The sequence below is a fragment of the Corvus hawaiiensis genome, chromosome 6, assembly GCF_020740725.1.
Source record: "Corvus hawaiiensis isolate bCorHaw1 chromosome 6, bCorHaw1.pri.cur, whole genome shotgun sequence".
In the NCBI taxonomy this organism is placed as follows: Eukaryota; Metazoa; Chordata; class Aves; order Passeriformes; family Corvidae; genus Corvus; species Corvus hawaiiensis.
Genome location: NC_063218.1, coordinates 19090969 through 19115276, shown reverse-complemented (window position 1 = coordinate 19115276; position 24308 = coordinate 19090969). Strand labels below are relative to the sequence as shown.

At 36.4% G+C, this 24308-nt stretch overlaps 1 protein-coding gene across 7 annotated transcripts in view; it reads left to right on the top strand.

The window, feature by feature from the left end:
• FLRT2 (fibronectin leucine rich transmembrane protein 2) overlaps positions 1-21652 on the top strand; it is a 65014-nt gene extending 43362 nt beyond the window's left edge. For all 7 annotated transcript variants that reach the window (XM_048305709.1, XM_048305714.1, XM_048305711.1 and 4 more), the window contains one exon: positions 9781-21652. In XM_048305709.1, the coding sequence (XP_048161666.1) occupies positions 10190-12175 (1986 nt within the window). In that variant the 5' untranslated portion in view covers positions 9781-10189 and the 3' untranslated portion in view covers positions 12176-21652. The remainder of the gene's footprint in view (positions 1-9780) is intronic.
• The last annotated feature ends 2656 nt before the right edge of the window (positions 21653-24308 follow it).

The window sequence follows — 24308 nt, the reverse complement described above, 5'->3', positions numbered from 1 at the left end:
TGTTAAATTCTATACCATGCAGCCTTCTTTTCTCAAAGAACTTCTAAGGTTAAATGGGAGATCTGAATGGCTCTTGGAGAAAAGTAGTAGTGTACCCTTTCACTAAAGAAGAATCAAACCAGAGCAAAATGCCAAAAAGTTTGCTCTCTGTCAGAATCAAGACCTGGGGAGGATTCACATCCCCATTGCTGCAAAGAAATTCTTTAAACTTATCGTATTTTCTTCAATCCTTTTAATCCTCATATGTATACATTCTTAGGATATGTGCTTGACCAGCAATACTAAAAAGAGACAACAGGACTCCCTCACTGAAAATAGTTATTATTATAGAGTTACTGGAATCTTGAATGACAATTAGCAAAAAACAAATGGCAGAACCAAACAAAAGTAAGTGAGGCAAAACACCTGTTAATGGTCTGTATCATTGGTAAACTCTTCTCTCCTACTGCCTCTGGTGTTTCTTTCCTCTCTGTACTCAGAAAAAATACTGGTTTTACTGGTGTCCAGTTAAATAGTGTATGAATGTTTTTCTACTGCCATAAGATAGCTACAGTTGTAGCTATACCTTTAGTGTTTCATATTACTGATTTTCTTTCTTTTTTTTTTTTTATTCTGATGATATGTGGGAACATAAGTTGTTTCCTGTATGAAGTGCTCTGTGTCATATCTGGAGCAGTGAGATTATTGCACTTTCTCCACCTGTGCATACAGAAAAGTGTAATTGGATCCCTGGGAAAAGATAACAAATCCAGATCCCCAGGTTCTTTTCAGGCACTGTTGATGCTGAGATATTGTACAGTTGATAAATAATTCAGCTATTTAGCTGAATAGGGATTTCAGAGGCTTAGCCGTACATTCTTCATCTATTATTTTAATAACTTTCCCCTTTTCTGTTAACTGGCTATCTGATGATGTAAGAATTTTGTTTGATAACCTTCTTTTTGCCCATAACAGAATGTGTCATATAAACAAGATTTGTTCTGTATCTGGGGCAAAGCTTTTGTTCACTGGCCCCATAAGTGACTACACCATACATGACAGGTTCTCTGAAGCAGTTAGGAGAGAAAACAACTTTATTAATCTTTCTTGATAGCTCTTTAGCAGTGTTTATGGAGTAGTTCTTAGAGCTGTGAAGGAGGAGCATGATAAGTAATATTAAAATAGGAAGGAGAGATCTCCATCTGCCTTTGTTGGAAAGAGGAATGTATGATGACACTTTCAACTTTATTTATATCAAGGTGCCTAAGAAATTGAGGGGCAGCTTGTGCCATATTTTCTCTCCAAGCCATATGCTACAAATATGGAAGACAAGAATATGACAGCCTACGCTCATTTCCCTAAGATCCTAAATGAACGATACCCCACAAGGTAATGTGACGCCGTACAGGATCTCATCAATGATGTAGCAGCATGCAACACATTTAAAATGTGTCAAAATGTTGTCTCGAAAGAAGCAGTGTTTAGCCACTTAGGTCACTAAAAGCAGCTTTTTCAAATTCTCCACAGACGTTTTGCCAGGCTGCCCACATATCTCTAGATAAAAGCAAACTGTTTGCTTCACATTGTAGAATAATTTATAGGTGGGGACCAAATTGCTTGCAAAGAAACAGCAGGTTGCCATCATTTTTTCTTAACACAAAATGCATTATGCTAACCACAGTACAGAATGTATGTGTTCCAAAAGGGGAATTATTTGAAATTAATTTATTATTATTAGTTTTTCTCAAACAGTTATGTCCACTTCTGTCAAGGAAATCTGTAAGCCCTCTGGAAAACGGTCAAGAAGGCAAAGGAAGATTGTCTTTCTATTTCTTTCACTGTGTTAAGTGCAGCTGTCCTGAGGCACATAATTCCAAAACAATTTTCATGGTTTTAAATTGTGGAATGTAAACACTATTTTACAAACACTTTTATGAAATGGAAATGTGTCAAAACTTACATTTTTGGGTAAAAAAGTCAATTTTTTATTCTTCCCTATCCATTTTTCTCTCTTTGTCTCTGGTCACAAAGGATCAGAAAACATTGGACCTCAGGCACATTTCCTATTGAAAACATTATCAAAACTGACAAATCTACATGCAAGTTTTTGGCTTCAGTAAAATAATTTATTTTAATGAAAATGTATTTTGTTGAAATGTTCCAGATAGCCTCTCATGTGAGATTCTTTTCATCTGCCATTTCCAACTTTCTCAATCCAGCTTCACATCATCACATGGTACATTGATGAATTTATGGAGTCCTAGATGAGATCCATCAAAATTATTTCACCTAAGATATGAGAACAGCTTTCGGGGATGAAAGACCCGGAAATTAATTTACTGCCATACTAAATAGACCATTCTCACTGTTTGAGAAATTTGTTAAATTTTGAACACTGCAGCATTAGACTGGTGAAAAATTAGAGTAGGCCTTGGGGCAAGGTTAATAAAGACACCAATATCCCTTTGCTAGTGGGTGCAATACTCCATTTAATATGAGTCCTGGAGGTGATCATCTGTTCCTCTTTGCCCACTGGAGTGAAAATATCATGATGGTCACCATCTGGAGTAAACTTTCAACAATCAGCAATTTTATAATGAAAGCAGGGATATTTCGTTATAAAAAGATGCTTGGGCTATCAATGACTTTGGGCTGCCTTGAAGTACTACCCAACTCAGAAGTTCACATTGGCTAAAAACCTGAAGATCTGCACCTTTTCTTCTCCCTTGTGCTCTGTGAGGGAGTCCTGTCTGCTCATGCACAAGCAATTAAAGATTTTGCTTTTTAATTTGCTGTGTGCATACTCATTAACTTTTACTCAGCTACAATTAGTTGAAATACTAGGTTTGGCTGTTTCATACATTAGAATTCAGGACTCCACAGGCAGGACATTCTTAGTGGCAGTTTTCCATTTCTAGAACTCCTAAAATGAAATTATGAATGAAAATGGGTCCATGCAAAATTAATTAATTCAGACAGTCATTCAGATCAGACTGGATGGCATGAAAAATCAAAAGATGAATTTGGATGGATATATTTTCTATTAGATGTTCTACAGTATTTCATTTATGGGTTTTATTGTTAGAAAGTAGTCTTATTCTTAAGAATATTTAATGACAAAATTTATATTTACCGATGTGTGCACGAGCAAGGACAATTTTTTTTTTGCCACAAACTGGAAATGCAGATGTTTCTGGGTGCTGAGGTTTGTTAATTTTCACAGTCTGGTGGAGTTGCAACATCAAATTTTGAGAATAACTTCCTTCTGTTACAAATCAGTAACTGTTAAACACAAGAATGAAGATAACATTAGTCTAGGTAGTCTCCACACCTGAACTTTGGCACTTCAACACGCCTTTATGGAGGAGTCTGAGGAGCTGAGCAGGTTGTGTGGCACAGCATGGTGCCTGACAGGATGACTGGCAGCCTTGAATTCATGGCCCCACCTGAGACATTAATGCAATTGATCTTGTAGCTATTTCAGCCCTGCTTCCTGGAGTACAGAAGTGCTCTAGTGTTTATGTCTTGTAGTAGGTTCTCTCTCCTGACCTGTTACTGGTTCCTGTTAATCTGCACAAGAAAAAAAATCTGTTCTGAGGTTTTTTTTCCCCAAAAACTTTTTTCCATTATTTTTTCTCTTTTCTCTCCCTTCCTCTTCCATGTCTCCTCATGCCGATGAAGTAATTTCACATCTGTAGTAACCTACAAGTAAAAAAATCTTGAACCATGAAGCTGGGAATAATGTTTTTATAAGAATACATGAACATTGATTTTCCCAGTAACAAAGTCCTATACAACTCAATTTGTCAGGTAGGTAACAGAGACGCCATTGAACAAGTCAGCAGTCACAGACAGCTTCAAGGAAGAAGTGTGTGCATGTGTATGTGGACAGACAAAGTGGGAAGAAAAGAAGTCCCCCGTTTATTTATCTATTTATTTGTTTATTCGGGGGAGAGAAAGTTTCCTGCTGGCTTAGCTCCCCCTCCTGGCAGTCAGGAATTGGGCTGTATCAGAGTCCAATAGAACCTGTACACTACCCAAATTGCCAAAGACAAAGCTCTTGTTCATTATAATAGCATGCCTTTTAAAAGGGGATTTCCTGAAGCCTGCGTCCTTCTGGGCAATGTGTCCACATAATAATTTGCAGGAATGTAGCTAGAAAGAGAGAAAAGGCTCGGAGGACCAGAAGATTACAAAAGAACAAGAAGGAGAAGGATGGCATATTATGTCTTTACATCCATTGTTGCAAGATGTACCACTCTCTAAATTTTCTCCTGTCTCCACCAAGGCAGATACAAATCAATTTCACTTGCATCCTCAGGCTGCCTGATCTGAGGTTTTGAGAATAATTATAAATTCAAATTGAGAGGTAAAACCAGAAATATCCTGATCAGAGTGGAAAAAAGCACAAGAGTTCAGTTGTATACATTTGCTGAATCATTTTGCTAACAATATTGCAAAGACATTAATGCCCTTCTCTGCCAAAATAGGCTCATATAGACTTCACTGTGTCTGTAAGAGTGTACAGAGACACTTAAGGTTTCCTTCCTATACTAGCTACTGATCATTATCCTGTCATCACTACTCACTTTACAAGAGGGCGCCAAGGATAGTTTCTTCCTCTTTATCTCTTTTACTTCACCTGTTTTTCTTCCTCCTTGCCTCGTCTTCTTACATAATACACACCCACAACTATGAAGGAGCCAGAATAGAAGGCATGCAAAAGGGCTTCCTATAAAAGCATTTTGATTCCTTTGGGTCATTTTCCCTGTGCCTTTGATGCAGAGATTATAGGCTCATATTAAAATTTGAACACAAAGTTCAAACCCAAGTAACTCACAGAGAAATATATACAGTAAACTATCACCCAAGGCTCCTAATCACTTAAAAAAAAACAAACCAAACCAAACCAAAAAAAAAAAACAAAACCGAAGCACTAGGATTTTCATTTATGTGTAGATATGAACTCTATGTATATGGAAAAAAGGGATTTGTCAGGTATTATTCTGTAATTTTTCTTGTTACCAGTTGATAGAAATACAAGGACATTTTTCTTAAGCACAAGGAACTCTGTTCTGGATTTCATAGGAATGGAATTAGATTTGTTTTCTGTTTGTCATTCAATTCCAGATGTAATAGCCTTGTACTTACTGTATGTTATAATTATGTAGAGTAAGATTATGACTTGATTATAACCTTGGTCTGCAGTTAAGCCAAGAAAGTTTATGCCAAATGGTTTAGTGATAAATAAGAGTCACTGACTAGTAATAGTGAAAAGAATAGGTATGATCATTTGGTTCTGGTTTTTCTTGCCTTTCAATTTAAGTTGCATGACACTCAGGTCCAGATAAATGGATGAACTGCTAGGAAAAGTGGTGGTGAGTGGTTAAACTATCAGAGAAAAAAAAAAAAGCCTTGGATTACTATGACCTATTTTTTATTATTTTCAGTATTCCTTGAAGGAAAGAATAGCCAAATATTCTTAATGTTATTCTCTCTGAAAAAATTTATAGCCTTAATGTTAACCATGGTTAGACTAATAAAGAGAGACAACCTAGCTTTAGGAGCACTTCAAAACCCTGTGCTTCTAACACAGGTCTGTAAGTATTCATATGCAGGATTGGCTCCATGTGCTATCTTCTCCCTTTATTCTCTATTATCTTCCCTGAATATTGCTAGGTTCTCAGGTAGCCACAGGGACTTTGACTGCATATTTGGAAGCCTGCAGAATGAAAATTGGGAAGGATGGTTCTGAGGGCAGCTTTGGAGATTCTTTAGACACCATAGGCAGAACCACTGAGACAGTATACCAGTCAGTGAGGTGGAAAAAAGTTCCATAAGTAGACTGTTAGTGAATTAATTTTTTTTCCCCTAAATATCACAAATTTATAATTGAACAGCATTTCCAGTAATATATTTATTTCATGACTATGCACAGCAGAGTGACAAGAGCTGGCAGTTGAATGGGTGATTCTGACCCGTAAAGGTGCGACTAACAAAAAACCTTCAACATTCCCAAATTGTAGACATATGTTTTAGCTTTTAAATATCTTTAATCAAAACACCTTATCTTTTATCCAGTGCACAAAGCCAGAATTTTTCTTATCCAGCTAGCATCAGTTATGCCAAAAGGGAATTTAAAGAAGGCAGGTTTGAAAAAAGACAGTGGGACAAAAATGTTGATCAGAAATGCCTCCTAAGTTATGAAAAGAAATATTTCCATTGATTGCAGGAACTACTAAGCCAAATTTTCAGACCTGACCACCTAAAACACATGATATTTTCTCATCTATTTCAAAGTGCTTTTCTCAACTTCATTTTATCATTCCTTAAATCCTAATGGGATTTAATATCCTGGCTGCAGTAAGGCAGGAAATGTCTTACACACTTGGAAGATATAACTTGTGTCTAAGGAGGATATAGTGAGAAATAATAGCAATCAAGTGTACAGGGGAGGAAAGAGAAAAAATAACCAAATTGGTCATGGACAGATGTGTTATTATTGAGGCATTTGCTTGTTGATTTCTTTAATTTTAAGTTAATTGTGACACTTGCCTTTTTCTCTTCCTAGATTGGTTTATTTCTGACTTCAAATAAGGAAAGTTACTGACATCTATAGCTTGTGAGTCAACTGCCAAAATTTACAATCACAATAGCAAAGGACTGCCCTTAATTCCTCCACTTCCAAATTTCTACTTCTGCAAACAACCAGTAAATTTGCAGAGATGCTCAGTTCATTACTTGCAGACATACTGAAAGCAGAGAACTTGCTTTAGGAAGCCAGCATGACAGGAATGGGGTGGGGGGGGAGAAGTTAAGTGACTCTACCTGCCTTCAGTTTTGGCAGTTTGCTAAAGGAAAAACTGCTTATGCTTTTCCAGCCTTTTGGAATGTAGAGATGATGGTTTTCCTTCACATAGTTTCTTTTTTTTAATCAAGCAGGTTTCCAACTCTTCAATCTTTTTAATGTCTTTGGGGTAGAGATTTCCGACAGAGAGACAGAACTCACTTTTGCATTAGGGTCCCTGAGATTTGCTGAAAAATACACCATGAGCCCTACTATAAGTTAGTATTAAGCAGTAGTAAAAGACTACTGAAGTAAAACCTTTCCCAAAAAAGTTATTTAAGTACCTTCAGTTTTATCTTTGCTCCCTCCTTCTTTACTTCTGCCACACCACAGTCAACCCTGAAGTCATAAATATCTAGTTAGATATGTCCTTGTGCTCTTGCTTAGTACAATCAAAAGTAGTCCGTTGTACATATAAGCTGTACTGATTTTTATTGTATCAGTGTATTAAGGACTGATATCTAGAGTTTAGGATATTTGCACCAGTAAAAGGACTGCCTTTCTTACCATTACAAGGGAAGAAATCATTAGGAAAATTTTAACAGATTTCTAATAGTAAAATCCATATAACAAGAAAAGGAGAGAAGCTCCAGAATCTAGTTAAGTGACTATGCAATCAAAGCTCTTTTTCCTAGAGTATCTAATGAGAGGTGCTGTGTGCTTGACTCAATTTGTTTGAATTGTTACTGAAATCTTTAATTTGGGTGCCACATTTACTTAGGTGAGAGGTGCACTGGCCAGAGTACTAGAATGAGGTGAATGCATAAATCAGTTTTAATATGACAGTCCCTTCTTAGGAGATTCCCTGCAAACCAGGAACTGCAGCTGCCTGTGGCTGCCTGTTCTCAGCTGGGCTTTCTATTACACCCAGGAGTGAAATAAAACCGAATCAGTAACTGGACTTACAATCAGAAGCGAGCTTAGTGCAGGGTATTGGCTCTGTTAGGAGGTACAGGCTGTCTCTCTCTGATGATGATGGAAAAGTGACAGAACAATTGTTATTACCCTGTGTGGTCCCAAGCATCTCAGAGGAGGCTCTGCATATCCATTCTCATTTTAAAAGGAGAGTGTCATGATGGATCAGAGCACTATGATCTAGATGGGACCCAGGCCATATTAAAGGCGGATAAACTGTCACACTTAGGCTCATGTTAGAATGTAATCCTGTTAAGAGTTTCTCTACAGTATCACGTCATCTGCCATAATTGAAAAGAAATCACTCTTGACTGAAATATGCCTGTGAGAGAGAAAATCATGAACAGCGGGGTACTTAATCTAACTGCTTCTATAAAAGGACAATACACTGCATAGGCTGTATTACAGTATTACATTTGCATTTGTACTGTATTACAGTATTACATATCTTTAAAATTTGAAGTCATAATGATTAACAGGATTTTTCAGGGTCTGACTTTTTATCTCCAGCTGTTTGAACCTTGTGGCTGATACCTGATGATGCTCTAAATAAATACAGTAATCTGAAAGTGCAAGGTTGAAGGGTTATAAGAGTTTGACTCCTAAGGATGCTTTCTATACTGCCAGTCCATGGGATTCCCAAAAGTAGCATTTGGGACATGTTATAAACTGCACAGATGTATCAGAAGAACAAGGTTCTGTGTACAACCAAAGTAAATTTCTTTCTTAATGATCTGGATGGTTTTAAATTGCTTAAATAAAAATAAATATAAATATAATAATAATAATAAATACATGAATAGATAAGTGAGCACCATTTTGAAACAGAATACTTTTGTTCACTAAAATTGTATTTTCTTGAAATCCCAGCCAATGAGTTACGATCTGAATAAACAAAACCTGGAAAATTACTGTGCTTATGTCACTGCAATTGAAAACCCTAAGATCTGCACATGCTTTGTACTTGCCAAGGTTTATGTCCTTCATTAGGTCCAACTATGTATAATGCAGGGCTTTTTTTTTTTTAATCATTGGAAACAGCATAAGACAAGAAAACATCAAACAACACAGTACCTTTCATTGCATGCTTTAGAGAGCGGGAATATTTGGTTATAGATCTGAATAATAAATAGTAGCTGGGAACATAAAAAGCATGCTTACAGACTGAATTGTTTATGTAGCCATTCACAGATAACTGTGCAGCAAAATTAAAAGATGTACCTAACCTTTATGGTTTCAAAGGAAACGTTCTGAAAAACTGCCATAGTTTGAGCCGATCTCCTAAAACAATAATGTAGCAGATGTGAGCCTGTTTCATTTAGTGTAAAGCAAGTTCTGAAATCTATTGACAGCACAGTTCACATCAGAACCAATAACAAGACGATAGTTTTAGCAAATAAATGTCTTACAGCAGGATATCTTACATTTGTGGACTACCATACATATCATAAAAGACTCTCCTCATAAGCCTCTAATTCACTAAAGTGAGGTACAATAATCTGGCAGTGTGCATTAATTCGGACAATATATGAAATGGTATTACAGAAATAGAAGCAGAATATTCCAGAGTCTGGTAGGAAATGAAAAAAAACATAGAGTGTGATTAAATAATACAGCCCAGATTCTACTCTGTCAGGCATCAGGGAATAGCAGTCATTGAAGTCAGTGGCTCTGAAAAAGAAAAATAATTACCTGAGCAAAAAATTTCAGTTAAATAGTTTAGGTTTTGGGCTGTTTTTAGTTTTAGAATTTTAAACAGACTGTGAGAGGACAAAGAGAAGGTATAGTATGCAAATGAAAGTGATAGATCTGACCTTCAGTGAAGTCACTGCAAGTCCTTCAGTCATTGCATCGACTTTGCATTAAATCTATTTCAAGATTATTTAACAGTAATATTAAGATAATATTTAATATTAATGCCTTTTTGTCCCTTTTTCCCCCAGAAATCCATCAGCCTTAGAATAGTCTTCTGATGGGCTTGTTCTTCCCTATTAAACTTTCCATGCTATTCAGATTTTCTTTTCTCTTTCCTTTTACAGGCAGGCCAGAACTGGCAGATAGCTGATATGAGGACTTTGCTGACTTCAGAAAGCTGACAGACACCAACAGACTTCAGTGAAATATCCCTCCAGGCACAGAGACTTTTGGTAGCTGTAAAGTAACCTGTTATTCATCTGCAAAGACATGGCTACTGATTCTTTCAGCACACATGGAGGAAGGCAACAAACTTTGTAACCCAGGCTAATAAGACTGTGTTTTCCTTTTCAAAAGTAGGAGGTAGGCCAATTAGAAAAGGATTGTTTTATGCTTAGCCTCCAGGACTTTAACTCTGGCCTGAACACTGGACATAAATAGAAGCCAATTTAATGACCTGAGATTTTGTTACCTGTGCTTTATTATTGTAATCAGTTGTTAAACAATTTGGTACTTTATTTCTTTAAATTAGAAATGGGTTCGTGGACTAAAATGTGGCCCACAGATTGGGCTCTTCTCATGAAATCATGGCTTATCTTTTCCCTGGGGCTCTACATACAGGTCTCCAAAATTTTGGCCTGCCCAAAAGTGTGCCGCTGTGACCGAAACTTTGTCTACTGTAATGAGCGAAGCTTGACCTCAGTGCCTCTTGGGATACCAGAGGGTGTAACCGTCCTCTACCTCCATAATAACCAAATTAATAATGCTGGATTTCCTGCAGAGTTGCACAATGTCCAGTCTGTGCACACAGTCTACCTGTATGGCAACCAATTGGATGAATTCCCCATGAACCTGCCCAAGAATGTCAGGGTTCTCCACCTGCAGGAAAACAACATTCAGACCATTTCACGTGCTGCTCTTGCTCAGCTTTTGAAGCTGGAAGAACTGCACCTGGATGACAACTCCATCTCCACTGTTGGCGTTGAGGATGGGGCGTTCCAGGAAGCCATCAGCCTCAAGCTTCTGTTCTTGTCCAAGAATCACTTAAGCAGTGTGCCAGTAGGCCTTCCGCTGGACTTACAAGAACTTCGAGTAGATGAAAACCGAATTGCTGTCATTTCAGACCTGGCCTTCCAGAATCTTACAAGTCTGGAGCGCCTGATCGTGGATGGCAATCTCCTTACTAATAAAGGCATAGCTGAAGGCACCTTTAGCCACCTCTCCAAGCTCAAGGAATTCTCAATAGTTCGGAATTCACTGACTTACCCTCCTCCTGATCTTCCAGGTACACATCTGCTAAGACTTTATTTGCAGGACAACCAGATAACCCATATACCACTTACAGCCTTTTCAAACCTCCACAAACTGGAACGTCTTGATATTTCCAACAATCAACTTCGGATGTTGGCAAAGGGAGTATTTGATAATCTCCATAATCTGAGACAACTCACTGTAAGGAATAATCCTTGGTTATGTGACTGCAGCATTAAGTGGGTCACTGAATGGCTCAAATTTATTCCTGCTTCCATCAATGTACGGGGTTTTATGTGCCAGGGACCAGAGCAGGTCCGAGGTATGGCAGTCAGGGAGCTCAACATGAATATGTTGTCATGCCCCACCACCACCCCTGGTCTGCCACTAATCATCACCCCCGTCCCAGCTACAACCATGCCAACTACATTAGTTCCCAGCTCATCATTTCCCCCCTCAAGTAATAAATATAATCCTCTCACTCCCATCATAGCCACACTCCCCACTGTGCCTGTCAGAGAGGACAGAGAAAGGGTGACACCTCCTTTGTCTGAATGGATTCAGCTCTCCATCCATTTTGTCAATGACACTTGCATCCAAGTCAACTGGATGTCACTTTTTAGCGTGATGGCATATAAACTCACATGGGTTAAAATGGGCCATAGTCTGGTGGGAGGAATTGTTCATGAACGAATAATCAGTGGCGAGAAGCAGCAATCAAGCTTGGTAAATCTGGAGCCCAAATCCACTTATCGGATTTGTTTGGTTCCACTGGATACTTATAACAATTACCAAACTGGAGAAGACACTGTCTGTTCAGAAGCCACAACCAAGGCTTCCTTTTTGAATGGCAGCAACATCCCTTCCAGCCATGAGCAGACAACTTCTCAGAACCTAGGCTCCCCATTTCTGCTGGCAGGGTTGATTGGGGGTGCAGTGATATTTGTCCTTGTGGTCTTGCTCAGCATTTTTTGCTGGCATATGCACAAAAAAGGTCGTTACACCTCCCAGAAGTGGAAATACAACCGCGGCCGTCGGAAAGATGACTACTGTGAGGCAGGGACCAAGAAGGACAACTCCATCCTGGAGATGACGGAAACCAGCTTCCAGATTGTCTCCTTAAATAATGATCAGCTCCTTAAAGGAGATTTCAGACTGCAGCCCATTTATACCCCAAACGGGGGCATTAACTACACAGACTGCCACATCCCCAACAACATGCGATACTGCAACAGCAATGTCTCAGACCTGGAGCACTGTCATACGTGATAGTGAGGGAAGATGGGGGTTTCCAGGACAAGGAGAAAAAACTCTAGAAAAAATAAGCCCCCCAACAACAATGAAAAAAATTACATTTGATAAATGTTAAACAGATGCATTTATGCATTTGAATACTCTGTAATTTATACGGTGTACTATATAATGGGATTTAAAAAAAGTGCTATCTTTTCTATTTCAAGTTAATTGCAAATGGTTTTGTAACTCTTTGCTTTTTAAATCTTTAAAAAATATTGCTGAGTACTGTACAGGGTTGTACAATAAGAACCCAATGTCATGGCAAAGGAAAGAATGACTCATTCTTCAAACATTAACCACTTTGCTGTCGAAGCTGTCTGAGGGATGTTAAGTTTCTACGTGTCCTGGAATACAGGAAAATAAGTGCATATTAAAACAGGGTCACTAGGAACAGACAAAAGCAACAAAAGCAATTCAGATAAAATGGGTACAACCCTTGTCACTTGAACCCAGCAACTGCTGTTGAGCTTCAAACAATTGGAAATACATCCATTCCTATTTGTCAGTTCTGCATTTCTCACCTCCAACTGAAAGCTGGAGTTCTGAGTGCTGCCAAAAATGCTACTTTCTTGTTTGATCAGTTTTCTCTCAATCTACTTGGAACAGGAAACATAGAAGGAGCTCAGTGTCAAACTCAAAGTGACCTTGATTTCTATTTGCAAAAGTTGCTCTGAAAATGTCCCCCAATACTAGATACTTTATCTTAGAAACTGTTCCTGCTTTTCCTTATAATTAAGAAGCTTTGGGCATTCTCTGACCATTCTATCTTCTCAGTGGGAGGTGAACGTTATGTAACAGAATGTGACAGAGAGCTGTCATTAAGTTGCACCTCTTTTTAATAGAGAAGCATTTGTTGACACAGCGTGTTCTGGTAAAACCAGAATGAGGGAAATTCTGAGTGCTCCCAGCTCTGCAGTATTCAAGTACAATTTCAAATCTAAAAGTGTGTATTGCTGAAAACATGGTGCAACATATAATGACAATGGAAAGGTTTTACTATTAGTTTGTATGGTTCAAGCTTTGTTTGACTTAAGGGTCTGAGTTATGTTCAGCATGGAGAAATAGGGAAAAAAAAGAAAAAAAGAGAAAACAAACAAGAAACATATTATAAAAATTTATTTAGTCCTGGAAAGATCTCCAGGGCTATTATGAACTGAAATATTTTCAGTGGTGAACATCATGTACAGATTCTGGTGGGTTTTGTTTGTTTGTTTTGCTTTTTTTCCTCCCCAATTAAAGCATACAGAGACTAACATTAGTTAAGCATTTGATTGACTGAGAAATTTTGAGAACACAAGTACATTGTGTTCCCCTGAATTACCCTTCTTTTACCTAAAGCATTTTCAAGTTTTCCATAATGATTTCTGCTTCACAAGCAGTAGGTGGGTTTAGAATTTGCTTTTTTATACCCTCAGAATCTTTAGCTGCAATACCTTCTCAGTCCTTGAGCTTTACATGCACGACACAAAACATCATGCTTGCATTAAAACCATAATGCATCTCTCAAAATTACATAATGGTTCAGCCAGCCTGAACTCAATGACTGTCAAGAATGGTGGTATTCTTGCCAGCTCAGTGGTGGAGTCTAATTCTTTGGGTTTTTTTCAGTTTGCTTTTTAATGTAGCTAATTTTCTCCTGAGCTTGGGGACAAACTAAAGTTCACATCACATTGGAAAAAAAAAAAACCAACAGAAAAAAATAGAGACGAAACTTCCCTGAGGTAGTAGGGAACTGAAGGGAGAACATTTTACAGTGACCACTTAGGGATAGACAGGAAGTTGCTGCATGTGAAGTAAAGGCCGAAGCACTTTCATGTTGGAATGCTTAGACTTTTCACTTTATGAAGCTCCTTATGCTGCAAGAGAGTGTTTTAGTCCTTTCTTTTGCTCATTTCACTCAGCCCATTCTTGAAACTCAGCAGTCTATAAGCATGTATTCCTTCAATTCAGATCACATGATAACACTCATTTTCTGCAATGACAAAATGAACCCAGTTATGATTGATGGCAAAGTACAACCATTTTATAAGGAAACACATCCTCCCACCAACATCTTTTAAAATCACGTTTTTAAATTCCGCTCTATATCCTACATATGTGCTATTTTCTTCAGCTATAGCAGGTATTCTAAGCAACCTGTTTGACTACTAGAATAGTTAAGTCTCTAAAATTTTGCTGATTAAAAGTTTATCATATGATTTCAAATGGCATAATTCTAGGTAGAAATGTCTATGCCAAAGTGAGGGTTTTTTTCTGTGATCTATTTACTGAAGATGATGATGAGATCAATACTTTTGGGCTTTGGCTTTTAGTTTTGATGGGTTTTTGTTGCTTTTTTTTGTTTGTTTTGTTTTGCTTAACATAGTGTAGGTGTCACAGCTCAAAAGACAATCAGCAAATAGTTGTGCTTCTGCATGCTTCTATTGCATGCTGGAGTTTTCTTGAAGTTAAGCAGAGCCAGAGATTCCCATTGGGTGTGGACATAGTATTTAATTTCAATGAAATAGCTGGTTGTACGTTTAATTTCAAAAGGCCTCCTTTGAAACTACATGCTTACTAGTATTTTTTACTTCAATGACTGATGCAGGAGGAATCTTCTGTTCTAGACCTCAGTATACCATAGGCACCTTATTTGTAGCAATTGACTTATTCAGGGAGTTTGGCCTGTACTACAGGTGAGTGATCCACAAGCCCAACCTGATGACAACAAATCTGATTGCTTATCTAATAGGGTCAAAACAGAAGGCATTCACAAACTGTTCATTTTGATCTTGAATGGTGAAATATACATATACATATATATATATATATATATATATATATATATATATATAATATGTAGACTATTACTCGCTTACCTAAAAACCACAATGATATTAAAGATGGCATAGTTTATGTTTGTTTTCAGTATGAACAAAAATATATCTATTTTTATGGGATACTGTCAAAAGTTTCTTTACTATAAAGACTCTTCTGAAAAAAAACACAGCAAGTCCCTCATACAAAAATTTGTGGATAGAGCTGGGAATATTACCTAAAAAATTCAGAGGTGTAGTCAACTGAATATGTTTCATTTGAAGAATGTTTCTCCAAATTCTAATTGTTCCTTAGCTCCAAAACAGTTAATGTATTTCAACCTACAACAGAATTTGGGACTTCTCAAAGTGCCAGTCACACAAACATCTGAGATTTCATTTCAGGTCCCACCTAGATAAATACATAATGAGCAAATTTCACTAGGTAAAGTATTAAGAAAAAGTCGGTGTTAAAAATGGACAATGATCTTTTGACAGTGTAAAGTTTAAGATTAGTAGCTTTTTCCTTGGGCTTTGTAAAAACTGGGTGATCTTCACATAGGACAAATATCTGACCACATATAATAAGTAAAGGCTATAGAGCAGAAATGCCAAATATGTGTATATACAACTCACCCAAAATGTTCGCTTTTAAGTCCTGATTTGATCAAGTTCATTGGATCTAGGGAGAAATTATTTGTTTTCAGACAAAATCTCACCCATCTTCCATTGTATACAGCTAATAGTTACCATAGATGTGCAGAAAGATTGGTGAATAGAATAAAACAAGAGTTTAAGCGAAATTGCATTAAAGAAATATCACGACACTGCTGTTCCCAGTGCTTGCTTTCCTTCTGAAGATGTATTTATTTACAAACAGGTCCTTACTTTCATGGATTCTGTCACTTTAACAAGTGTTCCTTGCATGTGGCTTGCTGGCAGAAACAAACACCTGATTAATGCATGGACTTTGTGTTAACAGGTTCTTATTGGAACATTATTACTGAATTTCTTTATAAGAATATTTAGGGAATAATCTACTTTGAACTGAAAAGATATTAGCAGTTTTCCCTGTAAGCCAATAAAGGACTACAGTGAATGTCATGTAAAACAGACAAATGAAATGACATATGCTATTTGCTACTAAAGTATATTTTTTTCTCTCAATCATTTTCTTTTTTCATGAGAGAAATTTTCTGAGTCTGAAAAATTTATTGATTTCAATTTTGCAAACAAAAAAACTTTATGCATATTGATATTATTGTTTTAAGGGTCTACATAAGGCACTTTACTAATGACATTGAAGTGAAAGTTCAGTCTCAGCTTTTGACAGTAAAGTGGTTAATTCCCATTGAATTCTACATTTATAGTACTTCCTCACCTTAAATTTAACATGGAGATTAAAGTTTTTCTTTAGAACATGAGAATAATGGTTTTACACATGACTTATCTTTACAGCTCAGTGGAAAAACAAAACAGAAGTGAGTGCCAAAACCAAAAGTTACTGGCTCTGAACCTCATCAAATCCTGCCTGATGCTCTCTTCTAAACACAGAGATAATCCTAGGAAGCTGATGATCACTCCTTCCCTGAACTCTATTGAACAGGGCACTTTGTATTCCAGATGATACTACAGGCAATATTGAAGCATTTGGCATTAAACTTTTGTACAGTAGAGAATATTTTGCTCTTTAAAAGGACACTGGCTAGTAGTCCATATGGAAAACTAGCACAGAAGAGATTTGGCAACCTTTTATTACACTGGGGCTCTGTGGAAATGTGCCTCATGAGAGCTGAATTCTGATCCTTTCAGAAACAGATAAGCTACTAAAAAAATTGTTATCATGAGTTGGTCCCAAATATCTGAAGATGATCTTTCATAAAATTGATTTTAACTGAGATATGCACACTTGATTCTGTTCTGTGTTTGGTATACTTTCTATCTTTAACATGGAAAAATAGATGGTTTGAAGTCTGCGTTATCTGTTTTCTGCAATCTGCCATGTTGCACGCATTGTTAACTTCAAAACCTCACTATACACTATATATTATCTTGTTGACATATTCAGTAAAGAGTTATTTAAAAAAATACAACAATCTTGCTGTATTTATATGAGCAAGTTAATTAAAATAAGGATGTGGGTATCTGAAAGGGACAAAAATTATCAATCTTTTGTACTTTCATTCATGGAGATATTTTCAGATTTCTACTGTCTGTTCGATCCTCTCTTCAGTTTCTAAAAGACAAGTATCATCTGTCTCTCGAAGAGTTAAATAATTTGTTACCTCAGTTTCTCAGATATAATCTTATCTTTAAAAGGTTATCTCTTTCTGATATGCATATAGAAAAGCAATGTAAAATGAGAACAGACTGTACTCCAGTGTTTGCAATTAATAGGTACACTTAAGGAGCTACACATGTCTATAACAAATATATATATGTGGAAGCTGTGACTCATTATATGCATAGCCATTTGATAAATGCATTTGACATTCATCCATGACAATAATGAATCTGTCTTTTAACTATTATTATCTATTTAATCTGTTTGCTTGACATGAAATATGATTTTTTTTCCAATTCTCCCTTCAAAATTGTTCTTGAATTTTCAGAATGCACAACATTCATACATAAGCCTTAATAAATTTTTGTATAAAGCAGATCTTATACATAACATATATGGTAATATATACTCTATATATAAAGAGATGCTTTGGCTACTTAGAAATGGAAATTAACCCTCTTCTACTTCCATATACAAGAACTAATTTTTTTGCTTTACCAGAAAGTGAGATATTGAATATTGCTAGCTATGTTATTTCAAAGCTTAGAAATTTAATATTGCTGAGTTTACAGTTCCTCAACAAATTATCTTACTCTCTTTCTTAACCCCCGAAAATAATGTAAAATTACTGGGGGCTGGTCCGAGTCAACCTAGTCCTGCCCTTTTCCCCCTGTAATATGCTTCCCCTCATTTGATGTTTCTACTGAACCTGAGACCCTGGTAACTAAACCTACTTGCTTTACCATAGGAAGGTGGACAATATAGATAATGAAAATGACAAATACTTGCAATCAGTTATGTCTTTCTGACAATGAAGGCATGATCATTTTCAATTGACAATATTTTCTGTCACAAAGAGTCGACAATGACTGACTTCATCAGGTAATCTTTTAATAACCCAAAGTTATTTATTGTAGTAAAGATAAAACTTTATTTTTAATACGTTTAAGCTCAATTATCTGGAGTTGTTCATACACATGTGCAATTGTGTATAAATTTCTGGTGTACAGAGGATTTAGCTACAAGGATCTCCCGAAGAAAGCACATGGAGGAGTATTTGTCATTATTGTTCAGTCAAAAATTTTTAATATTTCACTTTAAAAAGAGTTCTTCCATTGAAGTGGAGTTATGGAACCACATGGAGAAACTGCATTCCACCATTAAAGTATGAAACAAATATTTCAATTAAAATTCTGCTTGAAATGCCACTGTCAACAAAGACAGAAACTAAAATTCACTAAAATACTTCCATTACACAGAGAGAGAGAGACTTGGTGAATTTTTAGCAATAATTTTCATTTCTAAAACAAATTAATACATTTTTAATGGTGAAATCCTGACCCCACTGATTTCAGCTATAAATCACAATAATATATAACAGAACAATTAGTAAACACATGCAATATGACACATGGTGTAACGTCACACTATGTATCTCCAAATAAAGTACATCAACTGAGTAAGGCAGTAGGCCTACATCTCTCTTATGAAAAGCTGGGAAAGCTGTGAAATAGACTGTACAGAAAATGATGGGGGAGATAAGTATGTACTGAGCAACACTGGTCAATATAAAGCCATGGAAAATAAGGACATTTAAAACACAAATGGGACACTGAGCATAGCAAGAACCTTCTTTTTCACATAAACACATGCTTTTTTGCTTATAACTCCATATTATGGCTAAGTTGTGACTGAAAAAAAAATGCATGTATGAATATTAAGAGTTTATAGAGTAGTTACATTTTGGTGGGGGCATCTTATACCGAATGAGAGACTTGACTTTGTTCAGTGTGTCTATTATTTACCTTCTCCACATAGAAAGGAGTTGGCTGAAGAACAAAAGTCATGTTGATAACACTATCCTGTTTTACTAAGCATAGAATGCCCTGAAGAATTAAGACAGTATATAAATTATTATGCAAAAATCCAACTCAGATATCCATGGGTGTTTACAGCTTTAACACCCTCTGGGCAAGAAGCCTCCGTGCTAAATTACTAGCACTAAGCGGGACAAAACAATTCTGGTAAAGCACAGTTGCCAGAAAGATTCTGTGAAAAAATGGTGTATTTCTTGAGTGAAATCAATAGTTCCACTCCTATAAACTTTGAACAGGTGACCACATAGATAAATCAAATTCTTTCTGATGATTACTGGAACAATGTGTCCAAACATGGAATAATATAATTTTCCTACTTCAAAAATACCAGCTTGTGATGACGGAAAGCAGATTTTGTTCTGTGAAGATGAAATGCAGCAATAATGATGGACAGAACACAGAGATATTCCTTTTTATGACATTTTATGGACATGATAAAATACATACGCATATGCTATACACATATATTTGTGATATAATTTTAAAATTCCTTTACAGTTTTCAGACTCTTCAGATGAAATCCACTTCTAACACATGTGCAATATTCCAAAATATTTAACTCTTCATAAATATCTGTAATCTCTTTAAATGAGTAGTTACAGAAAGTGCATAGTGTTAGCTCAAAGATTTAGCTGTAGTAAAAAAAAAGGAAAGAGAAAGGAAAGAAGAAAGGAAAAAAAAGGAAAGCAGGGCACTGGCATGTGTTTGCAAGTGAGGACTGCAGAAGCAAGGCACGAAAATTATTTAATTTTCAAGAAAACACTACACCTGACAAAAAGCACATAATGAGTTTTCAAAGATATATTACTTAGAAAAATAAATGGAAATGTAAGGGGAGATAGGCCATATCATAATAGTTATTATAATAGTATGCAGTTAAGTACTTTATGCAATTAAAAAAAAAAGTTCATAAAAGTATTGAAGCTTTTCATATTTCCCATCCCTAGTGAGCATATATTCTATTTCCAGTTCACAAGAAAGGAGTTTAGATGGCTTTTTACTTACATCTTCATTGCAGATTAGTTTTGAAGCCAGTGTTTTCTTTTTTTTTTTCATGATGTTTATTGGAAGCTTTTGCACGCACAGATTTATTTTATTAACTATGAAGATTTTGAGGAATAGTCTACTTCATGTGCAGTACTTGCTTTCTTGAGAAACAAGTAGCAAGTGTATGTGTAGAGCTTTCTGATTTTGTTTTGGTTTTCCTTTTTATAATTTAACTTTACAAAAATGGAGCAAATTTGAAGTAGAGCAAATATTAACTATTTTCTGCTGTAATTACAGCAGTGGTAAGACTGTATTCTTTCTAACAGAAAAAAATTTAAGAATACTGAGTTAACAAAAATTATCTTAAAGAATTTTGATATCAATTTTCAGTTGAATTATTTTTCAACCTTTAGTTACAATAGTCATGCTGGGAATTTGAGCTGGAAACACTGAGTAAACTCAGGTTTGTGGTTATAGGAACTTTGGGTTCATAGGTTCAGTTTTACAGATTATTAGTAGTACCTGCACAAAGAGAAGGAAACAAAGGTTTCTTCTTCCTTAGGTATCAGATTCCTTTTTGTAGTGATCAAGGAGGAAAGACAGCTACTTCACAGAGATCTCCCTCAAGAAACAAGCTGTCCAGAACAGAAGGAAAATACCTGCAGTCATGGCATTGATGACTATGGAAGCTGGCAGAAGTAGAGCTGAATCATACCATGAGGCATGTAGCAAATTACAGGTGTTCTGCATCATTATATAGGACCTTTGGTTTGTCCAGGACCCTACTAAGGTATCTTCACTGAGGTTCATGCTCTTGGAGGGCTTGTGTCAAAAGGCAAAACCCATGCCCATAAAAGCCAGGAAGGATCTGGGTTTTACTTTGTTTTGCCAGTCTTTAATTGCTCTTTTGTGTAAGTTCTGGAGTGCCAGCTACACGACAATGTTCAAGAGGCGCAACAAGGTGGGTTTGAAAGGTCACACTTTCGACGACTCTCCTTTAATCAAGGCAAATATTAGTAAGGTCCTTGCAGGCAAAATTCCAATCCACAGCAGATGTGATCATTATGTTAGCCATCAGATCAGACACTAGTTTAGATGTCTATTCCTTTTCTCCCTTATTTCTTGTCAAATTAATTTTCTTAAAAACTAAAACTAAGCAGTTTGTACTATTGCTTATTTGTCACAACATAAGGAAAAGGTTTCTACAAAACAATTATACCTTCAAGCTGTGATGATTACCCAGTAAAGCTAAGCTACAGAAATACTGCCAATTCAGTGAAACATTTGTCATAAAGTAATTATCTTCTACTGTGATATCAATTCAGCTTATATCCAGTCTATGAAAAATCCAAACACACCAATCTCACAATTTCCGTTGCTTTTGCCTCATTTCTTCTATGTCACATCAACCTTCTCTAGAATGACTGGTTTAGAGGACAGATTGCTGCTTGATGCCTCATATGATTATCTAAGTGTTTACATTTAAGATTAAAACAAGAAAAACAAAGCTCTTTTCTCATTGCCTGCATTTTTGGTCTGCTCTAGTAGTAATTTACTCTGTATCTGTCCACTGCACTATTGGTTTATCACCATTTTACACATATATAAGACACACACACACATGCACAATCATACTGTATTTATATGGTTTATGTTTATGTATATTAAAATACTCAAATATACAAATATAGTATGCATATCTGTAGTATAAATATGGATTGATCTATGTTGAGTCCATTACGGATCTTTTGCTCTGGTTTTTTGCATCAATTCAGTTCCACCTGAGGTTGTACAAGACAGTAAAGATATAGAATAGCATGAATGTTTTTTGAAGAACTGTAATGTCAGTATTGGTAATGGGTATGTTCTCAATAATGTATGTGCTTTGACAGCCTATGCACTAAAATCTGAAAATTACAGAGATTATCACAGCTCCTGGAAGTAGATAGCGTGTGCCTTTTGGAATACACTTTGGAATGCACAAAGCACATTTGAGGAATCAGTTTACAGCAGGACTGTTCTGTGTGGTCACTAAATAAAGTGTAGACAGAGGACAATGAGGGAAAAGGCAGTATAATGCTGAAACCCAGTATGAACAAGAAGGGGACAATTCAGATATTTCTACATCATTAGCATTACAGTTGACATTCTGTGTAATTTTTTTCTCTGTGGTCTACGTTTCTTTCCCTGTACTTGACAGTTTTTCCTTGTCATAGTGATGCCATGAAGATTTTTGCCTTTTCTTTTATACCCCTGTTATACCTTTTACAACTTCTGTATTCCTAGTGCTTTTTGCCTACATTCTTGGACTTGTTCTCAAGCTAAGAGACTAAACATTTTAGAAGCTTCATAATTAGGGATCAGTGTGCCCCAGACCCCAAGGTCCCCTCCAGAACATATTCTGTAAACCAAGATAGAACCATCCAGGGGAAGGTTCCTTGGGGAGGGGAGCTCACTTGAGCCTCTCATTGGGGAATCTTTGATAGATATGCTAATTAGTAAAACCTATAATGTTATACCCAATGTTGGGGAGAGGGAGAGAGACACAGAGACACAGACACAGGGAGACACAGAGACAGAGGGGACAGAGATAGACTCGGCGGGGTGCATCTCGATGCATATGACCTGGATGTGTACACCTAAGGATCCTTAAAAATAAATACCAAGGTAAAATCCCTTTTCCCCTTCTAACCGTGTGTGCCTCTTGATTTTAAGACCAGGAAAAGGCATCAGTTGCTGGCGACCACGAAGGGACTCGAATCCTCAATCTTCTGGCATCAATAGGAACTGTCTTTTAACTCACTCTTCACCTTCTGCTTCATGAAGAACCTGATTTTTTTATACAGGATTTTTGTGAAATGCCTCAAAATGAGCTCATGTTATACATGACCAAAACATTTGTGTGCAGCAGCCCAAATGGACAGTGTTCATTGCCATTCATCCTCCTCAAGTCATTATCTGAGATGAGCCACACAGCCAGTGTGCTATTACAAGAAAACTTAGAAATTTGCTGTGTTTTCTTTCAGTGTTTCATTTTGGAGCAATAGCAAATGAACTGATACATGTATTGAAGCTCCTTCTAGTTTACGAAGTTCCAGGAACAGGCTACTGTGAACTTCAAAGCTGTTTTAGTATTTGGAGCAGGGGTGGAGACAGAGAGATGGATTTGAAAAATAGAAATTCTGCCAATAAAAAATGTCTTTTAAATAAATATGGGCCAAAATATAAGAAACCTAGGGTTCAGACCTAGGGTATATTGTGGTAAATATAAAGATGCAAAAATTTCTTCTATTTTTTCTCAATTTGTGGGATTCAATTAGGGTTGCTGCTTATTTTAAGTGACTAAATTAGTACACCATTATTAAATTTTTGCCTGGGTTGAGAAAAATTCTTTGTTTCATGCATTTTTCAACTATTTATTTCTTTTAATTTTGAATTTACTTTTTCCATTTTCTGACCCAAAGGAACTAATTTGCTGCTAAGTTGCAGCAAATTTGGAAAGCTGCATGCTTGTCAGTTAAAACAAAATATCACAGTAGACATTCTTCCACCTTGCTATAGAAGATAAATTGTTTAGAGAAATATGAAAGCCCCAATAATCCAGCAAACAGTTTGATCAGGAGAAAAAATTTATCAGTGTTTGAAAGACTGATGTTAATTTGAAGTAGTAAAGAAATTCACTGTCAGATGAATGCTTTCTCTGCATTAATTCTAAAAGATGACATGTACTCATTTCAATTTAGATTTAGATAGCTGATGAAGGATAAGGGAAATAACTATAGCAAATAACAAAGTTGAGTAAAACACTAACAGCATTAGCTTAATGCAGAGTTTTGAACTTCCTCAGGTTAGAATTTCCTCTTGCTGTAAAATACTGTTGTATTTTCTAATGAACACTATGACCTTCAAAACTTTATGATCAGGATATTTCTCATAATTATTCAAAAATTGTGTTTCAGAAGCTATCCTTCAGAAAGATCTAATAGCCATGCTAAATACTCTGGTTTTTTAACTGCTTCCAGCCCTGACAGTTCTTTGGTAATGCTCTGTTGGATTTGCTTCCACGTTTTTTCCTTTTGTTTTTCCTACTTGACTACCCTGGCTGGAGCCAATCACTTGAAGTATAAGCCATATTTTGACATGTGCAGGTTTTTCTCAGGGCA